At 43.1% G+C, this 10875-nt stretch overlaps 1 protein-coding gene across 1 annotated transcript in view; it reads left to right on the plus strand.

Moving 5' to 3' along the window:
• hace1 (HECT domain and ankyrin repeat containing E3 ubiquitin protein ligase 1) overlaps positions 1-6604 on the plus strand; it is a 28284-nt gene extending 21680 nt beyond the window's left edge. Inside the window, exons 18-23 of the mRNA XM_069720751.1 lie at positions 314-510; positions 1645-1776; positions 3038-3136; positions 3680-3750; positions 3834-3947; positions 6357-6604. Coding sequence (XP_069576852.1) covers positions 314-510; positions 1645-1776; positions 3038-3136; positions 3680-3750; positions 3834-3947; positions 6357-6459 — 716 coding nt within the window. The 3' untranslated portion in view covers positions 6460-6604. The remainder of the gene's footprint in view (positions 1-313; positions 511-1644; positions 1777-3037; positions 3137-3679; positions 3751-3833; positions 3948-6356) is intronic.
• Positions 6605-10875: the final 4271 nt, after the last annotated feature.

Here is a 10875-nt window from a genome sequence, read left to right on the forward strand (position 1 = left end):
TTGTAATATCATTTATACCTTGATTTTTTTGTGTGATTTAATTTTTTTGGAGCAGTGAATTGTAAAGTTTTATAAATCAAATTCATGATTCAAAAACAAAAACATAATGACGCAATCCCATAACTTTATAAGCTTTGTCAAATCTACTAAAATGTAGACACTAAATATGTGTGTGTGTGTGTGTGTGTGTGTGCGTGCGTGCGTGCGTGCGTGCGTGCGTGCGTGCGTGCGTGCGTGCGTGCGTGCGTGCGTGCGTGCGTGCGTGCGCGCGTGTGTGTGTGTGTGTGTGTGTGTGTGTGTGTGTGTCTCTCAGGTATTCCAGTGAGCTACCAGGATGTGTCGTCCATCGATCCGGAGTACGCTAAGAACCTTCAGTGGATCTTGGACAACGACATCAGCGATCTGGGTCTGGAGCTCACCTTCTCCGTGGAGACGGACGTGTTCGGGGCGATGGAGGAGGTGCCAATCAAACCTGGAGGGACGAGCATCCTGGTCACCCAGGACAACAAGGTCAGCCACTACAAACGGAGGCACGATGTCACAGTGTCAACATGATTTAACAACTCGTCCGGTTGGTGGGAGGACAAAGCTTTGAACTGCATGCTAATTTGATCTATTTTGAATTCATTTCTAAATACACATTTAAGGTGAAAACTATTAACATTTGGAAAAAAATTATAATGTTCAAACTAAACCATGAGAACAATGTTTTTCAAACAGAAAATTAAAAACATCTCAGATCCTACAGAATAAACGTTAGCTTATGTGCTGGTTGCCTGAAAGTTTCCTTTAAAATCACAACCTGAGTTTTTTTTTTAATCTCATTTATTTAGATTAAATAAATGAGATTAAATAATTGAGACATAACCTGTGAATTAGATCACGTTAGAGCTGTTGATTGGTGGATTTTGGCTCCATCTGAGTATGTTTTCTCTAACTCACAGCAAGAAAGCTGAAACTCTGTGTTTCCCAAAAGGTTGACTTTTTCCTTTAGCAGGACGGCTGAGTTAGTCAGTTTTGTCAAAATTCAGATCTGTTTATTTGATCAAATCAGTCTCCACATGTTATAGCAGTCATAGTCTGTGTGGTGTTTCAAGATTTTTTTTTTTTAAAGTGTTCAGGATTGTAATTTAACTGTCATTGTACATGTGCATTTAATAAGATTTACTGCATGTTAATAATGTAAAACTTATTCAACATTTATAATATTCTATTCATTTAAGCCATATCACAAAGCCCTGACCTAAATCATAAAAAAACCCCACAAAAACAAACTTTTCCTCTTTGAATTAATTTAATTTAAAATCTAATCCCAGAAACGACTTTAATCCGTTAAAAGTCTGCTAAGAGTTTTAATTGTCAAGTTTACAGTATTTTTGTGGTGTAACACTGCAGCCGTGTTAATGGCCGCTCCACTCTTCCGTGGTCGGTCACATTGGAGCGATTGATCTCTGTCCTCCAGCTCATTTTCAGGAGTCCTAATTAGAGAGTGTAGTTCTGCAGATGTCCTGTAGGTGACACTGTCTCATAACGCAGCGCGCCGCCTCCAGCAGCAGAGAGAATATCTATGTATGAGCTGCGTCTCCGTCTCCTGTCCGTCAATGTTTCTGAAAGGCTTTGATGTGTGTGTGCGTGTCCTCTCAGGCCGAGTACGTCCAGCTGGTGACGGAGCTGAGGATGACGCGCGCCATCCAGCCGCAGATAAACGCCTTCCTGCACGGCTTCCACACCTTCATCCCCCCCTCGCTCATTCAGCTCTTCGACGAATATGAATTGGTTAGTCGTGTTCCCTTTCTTCCTCCTCCTCCTCCTCCTCGTCCTCCTCCTCCTCCTCCCCTCATCTGTCGCCCTTTACAGTCCTCCTCGTTCCCTCTAACTTGACACCCGACTCCCATCTGATGTGGGATTGATTAGCCGGGTGGGAGGAGGGTGGGGGCGGGCGGGGGTCACCTTGAAGCCCCTCCTTCTTCTCCAACACCAAAAGAGGTCGTTTTCTTTCTGTGTTGGCAGATTTCACGTCGTGCGTGGATCAATAAGAGCATCATGATTATTTGACCCTGGATTTGTTGGGCAAGCAGCCTGTTTTCACCTCAGCGGCGTCTCTGCTCCCCTCTGATTGGCTGCTTTCAGATGTGTGGAGGTTTATTGAGTTTCAGGATAAGGATGGTCTTATTCTACATCTCTCTGAACTGGAGGCTTCATAACGTTCACAAACCAACGATGATGTCTCTGCTGGGTGCCGCTTGGTCTCGACCAGGGATTTGTTGACAATAAGATCCAGTAAATGTATATAACACCAGACTTAGCATTTAACAAAAGAAGCAAAACCTAGCAAATGTGAAATATTGTCAAAAGAGTTACAGCTACACAGCGAAACAGTACAAAAACTCTTCCTGAACAAACTAAGTGTTGAAATCTGATTTTAATCAGCAGTTTATTTAACTAATTGATGGCGCTACTAGGTGTGAACTTTAAGACGCTCAGGTTTGATATTCAGCTCTGCAGCTGTGATTGATCCACATTAAATCCTGTTACAGTTTCAGTCACAGCTTTTGGACTCTCAAGGTTATTTCATAAAAATGACCCAAATGAGTTGAACACCACGAGGTTTCAATATAGAGCCGTGCTATCAGATTCACTCTTAGTATTTTACAGGTTCTCTGCAGTGAGGAATCAAAATTGTTATTGTGAGAGAAAAATTTGAACAACTAATGAATCGATGCGGGAAAAGAGTTTTTTATTCTTAGATAACCGGTGCAGCTGTCCAACTGCGTCGTGTGTCCGAAGTGACAATAACGGTTGAAGAGTTTTTTTATGTGGCTGTTTTCTCCACTTTTTAATGTTTGTCTCTCAATTGGAGGCTTTTATTCATGCTGTGTGTGTGTGTCTGTGTGTGTGTGTGTGTGTGTGTGTGTGTGTGTGTGTGTGTGTGTGTGTGCGTGCGTGCGTGCGTGTGTGTGTGTGTGTGTGTGTGTGTGTGTGTGTGTGTGTCTGTGCGTGCGTGCGTGCGTGCGTGCGTGTGTGTGTGTGTGTGCAGGAGCTCCTGCTGTCGGGGATGCCAGAGATCGATGTGCAGGATTGGTGCAGGAACACGGAGTACACCAGCGGCTACGACCCCCAGGAGCCGGTCATCCAGGTTGGTCCTCCGTCTACCGGCCGACGTGGACTGAATCCTCGAAGATGACACACTTCAAATCTTCTTCTTACATGAATGTTTTCCTTTAGTCACAGTTTGTTACATGGATCACTTAACTGACGATAATCTGGATAACAGCAGAATTATTTATGGGATGCTCCTAGAGTTTGACAGCAGGTAACACATCAGGTTGTTTTCTCCATCCTCAGTCTTTACATCTACATACAGACTGACTGACAGAGCTTTTATTCATTAAACTTTGCTTAATTTTTCAAATTGTGAACTCTAAAATGCGTCAGGACCTGGATATAACCCTGGCAGCTGCTTCTTAAAAGTCCAGTTTGTGTTATTCCCTCCTGCTTTTATTTTCTGACTCACCTGGAGTTCAGCCCAGCACTCAACATGTGAGCATCATTTCACATGTTGAACATAAAAAACAACAAAGAAAGTTTGCCAGCGATCCTCAGTTCCGGTATCTGATTTCCTGCATCGCTGGTTAGCAGCCACGTGTACCATCAGCTCTTCTGTCTGCGTTTCTTGCAGTGGTTCTGGGAGGTGGTGAAGAGCCTGACCCAGGAGGAGCGGGTTCTACTGCTTCAGTTTGTCACCGGAAGGTTTGTCTGCTGGATTTAGAGTTCTTCATACAGAAATATGTGTGGATGTCTATTAGAGCAAATAAAGTATGATTCTCCATCAGTTCCAGGGTTCCTCATGGAGGCTTCGCCTACCTGATGGGTGGCAGTGGTTTACAGAAGTTTACCGTTGCTGCAGTGCCATACACCTCCAACCTGCTGCCTACTTCTAGTACCTGGTATTCACTCTGTTTTTCTGTCGCTTTTTCTATTGACTTCACTCTTGTCCGAGATGTTTATGGGATGATTCTTGACTTCACATGGTCTCAGGTTTGTCTCCTGTATCATTTGTTCATGTTTTCCAGTTCGCATTGCCTGCAACTTGGCCAATAACACCAAGCATGACAGTAGACACTACATCAAGTATGGACTTTGCTGCAAAGCTACAAATTCTAAAGCGTAGATGCTTCACTCACATCTTCTACCTGATAGAACAGAAGATCTATAAAATCACAGTTTCAAGGTGGACAACCAAGATTAGTGTGATGATTTCATGAGGATTTAAACCGATAGTTAATTAATAATAGACCAAAGACAACATATCAAATGTTGAAACGGAGAAAATGTATTGTTTTATGAAAAATGATGCTCATTTTGAATTTGATGGCTGCACCGAACTGTAGCATGGTGATGGCAGGTGAGCACGTTGCATTGCGGCTCCTATGAATGTGTGGGTGAACGGGTGAATGGAAAACCATGTAAAGTGCTTTGAGACTCTGGAGGTGGGTATAAAAAGATGATTTCAGAGAGGTAGAGTCTCTCAGCAGTGAAGATGGGGAGAGGTTCACCACTCTGAAAGACTGTTGGAAAATAGTTCAACAATCTAAGAATAATGTTCCTCAACGTAAAACTACAAAGAATTAGTGGATTTCATCATCTACGGTTCATAATATCATTAAAAGATTCAGAGAATTTGGAGAATCTTTGTATGCAAGGTGGCGCTGCATTACAATCAGACACAATTCTGGAGTGGAAATCACTGCATGGGCTCAGGAACACTTGTGAAAACCATCGTCTGTGAACACAGTTCATCGCTGTGTCCACAAATGCATGTTAAAACTCTCCAAAGAAGAAACCAGATAGAAACATGATCCAGAAACACCGCCGCCTTCTCTGGACCGAGATCATTGAAGATGGACTGAGGTGAAGTGGACAACTGTCCTGAGGTCTGATGGATCACAATCTGAGATTCTGTTTGGAAATCATGGACGCTGCATCCTCCAGGTTAAAGAGGAGAGGGACCATCCAGCTTGTTATCAGCTCAGTTCTAAAGCCAGCATCTGTGATGGTACAGGGATGCATTAGTGCACATGGCATGGGTAGCTTGAACATCTGGAAGGAAGCATTAATGCTGAATGATATATTCAGGTTTTGGAGCAACATATGCTGCCATCCAGACAACGTCTCTTTCAGGGAAGGTCTTGTTTATTTCAGCAGAACAACGTCCAACCACATTCTGCACGTATTCCAACAGCATGGTTCTCTAGTAGAAGAGTCCGCTGATAAACTGGCCTCCTGCAGTCCAGACCTGTCAATCATCGAAAACATCTGGAGCATCAGGACATGAACAATATAACAAAGGAGACCCTGAACTGTTGAGCAGCTGAAATCCTCTATCAGGCAAGAATGGGACCACATTTCACTTTCAAAACTCCAGAAACTGGTCTCCTCAGTTCCTTTACAGTGTTGTTAAAAGAAGAGGGGATGCAGCTCAGCGGTGTGTTCATGTGATTGCAAATCAACGCATTCTGTTAGTATATACATTTTACACAGCGTACCAATTTTTGGGGAAACGAGGTTGAACCATCCATAACTGTAGTTAACTTATTAATTACCATCACATATGGACAGAATTGGGATTGTTTAGGAAATCATAAATACACTAATAGAAACAATTAAACTGATTAAGATGATGCATTTATTTGGGGCCTTGTCCGGTGTTGGGTAACTTTATGGGTGAAACAACACTAAATCTGACTGGCAGGCAAACACCTGCAATGCTGTTTCTGCACCACCGGACAGTTGAGCTGTTGTCCACTGACTAAAAGACTGGTTTACAGTCATGGAAATGTATTAATTAGAAAGTTTACTAGCTGAACACTGTTTATTCACCTTGAGCCATTTCCAGGAACCTTCCTGCATATTGTTAGATGAGCACTGTTTTGTGCTTGTGGACTCAGTTTTGACTCAATGTCTAAACTGCTCCCAGATAAATGCAGCCCTAGTTTGTTGCCATATCTCCCACCGATGCGCAGCAGCACTCTAAAGCTGGAGGTTTATTCTTTACTGGAAGAAAGTAAGCAGTCTGACACAGATTAAGGAGTGAATGCACAAACACAGAGACCCAGTACAAGTCACTCCACAGCCTTCACAGAGACATTGGACAGATGTTTCTGAGCACTAGAGGGCAGTGTGTCCCTTCAGTGCTGGTGGTTCTGGTAGTGGCAGCCTCATGCAATGATGGCAAAGTTCAGAAACAGGATAAAGTCTCAGCGTGGTGGACAGGTAATTTATATTGTTGCAGTTCTTCTTTTGGAAAAGAATGAGATATCAGCTCTTAACCAACCCTCCTCCTCTGCTCTCCGCAGTATCAACATGCTGAAACTCCCAGAATACCCCACCCAGGAGGTCCTGAGAGACCGGCTGCTGGTCGCTCTGCACTGCGGGAGCTACGGCTACACCATGGCCTGAACATCCCATCAGCCCCTGCTGCTGTGACGGTCTGCAGACTCTCCCACTGACACCCTCCTTTTAATCAGGTGCTGTTTTTGCTGGAAAAATAAGGGAAATCCAGATTCTTATTAAAGAGCTGCTGGAGACTGAATAGAGATCCGAGCAGAGAGAGCAGAGATCACAGGTTCTGGATCTACATGTGTGCCAGAATTTCAGTGTTTTCATGGAAGCTGCTTTCTGGTAATTTATGCAAATAATAATTTACCGTCTTTAAATTGGACTGTTTTCATATGTACATTTATTTAAGAATACTCAGCATTTATATCATAAAGTCTCCACTTAAAACACACAATGATATTCATTATTAAATGCAGGCTTACTGAATGTCACATCGATATATTTAAATGTAGAATTGATCAGTTTTAAACATGCAATCAGTCAAAATCATAAACATATCACAGGAATAACAGGTATATAAATTGATGTAATGCAACACATCTGCGGCATATTTACGTTTTGTCTTTCTGTGCACACTCCCTGTTTAACAGTCCGTGTTCTTCGGTTCCGTTGCTCTTCAGAACCACTTTCCTTCAGGCTGGGTTTCATCAGGAAACCTATGCCATATGATACCTGAGTGTTTTGGTATTGCACTGTGGAGGAACCACAGTCTTTTAGTTTGCTTAAATACAGTGAAAACAATATTTAATGGCCAAAATAATGCGGGCATCCTTCCATCTCAGCCATGTGTGATATCAGCCTTTATAAAGCTGTGGTGTGCTGCTGCAGGAGGCTCCACGGTTCTGGTGTCGGTCGGTCCACCGGAGGTTCAACCTGCTTCATTCAATCACAGGAACATCAGTGAGGTCCAACACTGATTGGACGATAAAGCCCAGCTGGCTGTCAACACTTCCTGTTGGATGGAGTTCAGATGCCGGCCACGTTCTTCCTTAAGATTGACTTTCTTTGGATCTAAGGGACTAAATCAGAGGGAACAAACCCAGAACAGTCGTACGCTGAAGTATGTGGATGGAGTTGTGCAGTCGGCCGTGTTTCTGTTTGTTACTGTTGCTGAAACACCTGCTGAGTCGACGCTCTCTGCTGTGCAGCCCTGCATTATGGAAAGGAGGACGACAAGCTGGTGGTACCGATGTGGGTCCAGATTTAGTGGTAGCAAATGACAAGAGCAGTTTCTCTGTACTGAACCCACCAGAGCTGAGCCCTCTTCCTGACATCCATATCACACCCTCGGCTCCGCCCCCTTCAGGTGCCAACTCTTCTTCTTTAAGCATGGAATACCTGCTTTCAAACACAAAAACATATGAAACATACAAAATGTAAGCTCACATTAATTTCACTTATTGAATAATAGTTTGGATTGATATGTGTTTTATTTTATTTTATGGCTTGTTAAGTTGAACATTTTTACATGGAATTTTTTTAATTTTTTTTTAATTTTTGCTTAAATGTAATTGAACCAGCCGGGCTGCTGCTCCTCTGCAAGCATACAACTTATATCATTAAAAAACAACTAATCGTACCAAACCTACAAGTCACTGCAGACAGTGTAGTTGTGTTGGTACACCGTGTATGTGGGGACGGACCCGGTGTGTCCTTGTCTTCTGGGACTTCACAGTAAAGATTCATTTTCCCTTCAATTTATTTAATGTCTCATTTCACCTAAATGACCAAAAGTAAATAAAATATAGAGAAAAAGAGAGAAACGGCACTACAGCTGAAACATCAGGGTTTCATCACTGCAGCAGAACAGGTCACTTTCTTCTTTTAGAAAATTACAATATCAACCAAATAAATACACACATTAAAATGAATGCCAAGTATTGCTGTTTTTTTTGTTCTTTTTATCTCAAACTGGTTCATCCAGCTGTGACGAACGTGTTTTCAGAAGAGAAGCTGTTCACTGATTGGCTGATGTGCGTCCTGTCCGTCACCCGAACACTCCCCTCCATCCCTGTAGCCTGAACTGCATGTATCATGTGACTCTGTGGAATCCGTTTGGAGTATTTTGCTGTTGTCTGTGTTCGACTTCATGAATGAAAAACAATCTTCTCTAGTGAACGCTCTCTGTTTGTATTCTGTCCCTGTTTCGTAGACTTTCATGAGCAGCAGTAGATATTTGTCTGCCTGACAAATGGTTGGCTCACAGTGCCAAAAAATAAAAGCTGGAATCCTTTTTAAGTTAACTTTTATTTCTGTCTTTGCTGATGCAGAAACATGCTGAACGGGTCGGGGCTCATATCATGAATGTATCTCACACACTTCCTTTTCTTTCTCTCCATTTGTAAAGGGAGTTTCCACGTGAATATTTCATATGATCTATCAGTATTGTTTTGAACTCCTTGCCTGAAAATGCTTTTGTAAACAGATGTTGTTGTTTATTGTAAATGGAGCCTTTATACATACTGCTGTAAATGTCCTCAGTATCAAACAACGTCTTTTATCTTGAAATATATGTTGTACTTTTGAGATATTATCTAATAAAACTTGTTTTGATAATCCAGGTGGTTCAGTGAGGTTGATAGCGTGTTTGCTGGGAGGTGTTGAGAGGGAGGCGGAGCTACAAGAAGCAGGTGTGCGTGCATAGATGGACAGACTCGTGGCCACAGTGCTCCGTGGGTTCATCATTTTAGAGGAACTGCTGTTAAATCCCTCCCGTGTTGAGCCGGTTTAGCATCTGCAGCTCCGTCCTATCAGCTCTCTGCTCGGCCCCTCAGCCTCTCAGCATCACAAGAGCTTTCTGAAGCCCGTTGATACTCCTGCAGAAAACAACCCTGAGCTAGTTCTTGTGACACAAATCGGTATCCTGTCCAACTGGAGTAATCAAAAAGCCCTAAAGGGGAATGAATAAAACAACTTATTAAATACTAATAATATGCTATTAGCAGATGAATACTGAATGTTGAAATGTGCAGCACCAGTCAAAAGTTCAGACACACCTAATTATTCAAGGTTTTTTCTTTTTTTGTATTTTTACGACATCAAAACTATGAAATAAGACATGGAATGATGCAGTGAGAGCAGTGTAAACAAAACAAAATGTCTTTCATATTTTAGATTCCTCAAAGACGCCACTGTTCGTCTTGACGACAGATTTGCACACTGGTGACGTATCGTCAGCGGCTGCATTGGTTGGTTGAACACGGTTGCTTCCAAGCTCCCTCCTCAGCTCGCTGGCTCGGACCGCTGGCGTCGGTCAGTCAGCAGAAGTGAACAGGAGGACGTTCACGTCACCCAATGTGAAAGCAGCGCGGCGGACAGACGTAGGAGACGTCCTACACCGAAACATTTCTATGACCATCTGGAAAATGTACTATACCATGAAGTTTTCATGATATTTTGGTATGATATACTACAGTACGACAATTTTAAGAAATTTTGGACAACATACTATATCAAGACATTTTGACATGACATACTAAAGTAAGACATTTTTATGACATTCTGGATGGCATAAATACAACACAACGTTTTCATGATATTTTGGACATCATGTCTGTCCCCGTGTGTTTTTCACTTTGTTTCCTCCGATCTCTTTTCCTCTCATTCCCCGTGTTTGTTTCCATGTGGCCTGTGTGTTTTGTTGTGGTCTGTGTCTGGTGGGTGTGGCCTCTGCTCTTCCCTCCTCCAGGCTCCTCCCTCTCTCACTCCTCCATGGAGCTGGCACAGCTGCACTCCACTGATCACCTCCTGACAGTGTTTCAACTCCGGTCCTGCACTTCATCTTCGTCAGCTGGTTGTCAGCTCACCTGGTACCACGCTGACGCAGCTCGCTGTAAGTTTGACTGTCGTTGTTCCTCGTTTGGTTCTGATCCGTCTGTTCTCTGAATCAGTTTACGTGCGAGCGTGTCAGGACGGTCCTCTCTGCCCGCCGAGACAAACTCACCTGAAGTCCTGCGTCGGTCCCTGGAGATCACCAGTGGAAGCTCACCTCAGATGGTCTATCCAGACCCCCTGCTGAAACATCCTCCAGACGACTCCTCTCTCAGCAAACGAACACACACACACACACACACACACACACACACACACACACACACACACACACACACACACACACACACACACACACACACACACACACACACACACACACACACACACACACACACACGCGCGCACGCACGCACACATCCCTGGACTCAGCCACTCTGCACACCTTATTCACACATACACTGAAGCCTGAACTCACTGACTACACCACCGTGACTCTGACTTCACACACACACACAACTCATTCTCCCCGGACGCTAACAACTCCATTAATTCATTATATTCAATACATTATTCATTATTCCTGCTTCTGTATCTGTTCTGTTCACACAACACACTATACTATGATATTTTATTGAACATTTTGGATGATATACGATAGTATGAAATTATTTTTCACATGTTGGACGACATACTATAATTTGA

Source organism: Brachyistius frenatus, unplaced genomic scaffold, assembly GCF_029030835.1.
Source record: "Brachyistius frenatus isolate BFR_SWC_R1_liver_20210118 unplaced genomic scaffold, ASM2903083v1 Contig_249, whole genome shotgun sequence".
NCBI classification, from domain to species: domain Eukaryota; kingdom Metazoa; phylum Chordata; class Actinopteri; family Embiotocidae; genus Brachyistius; species Brachyistius frenatus.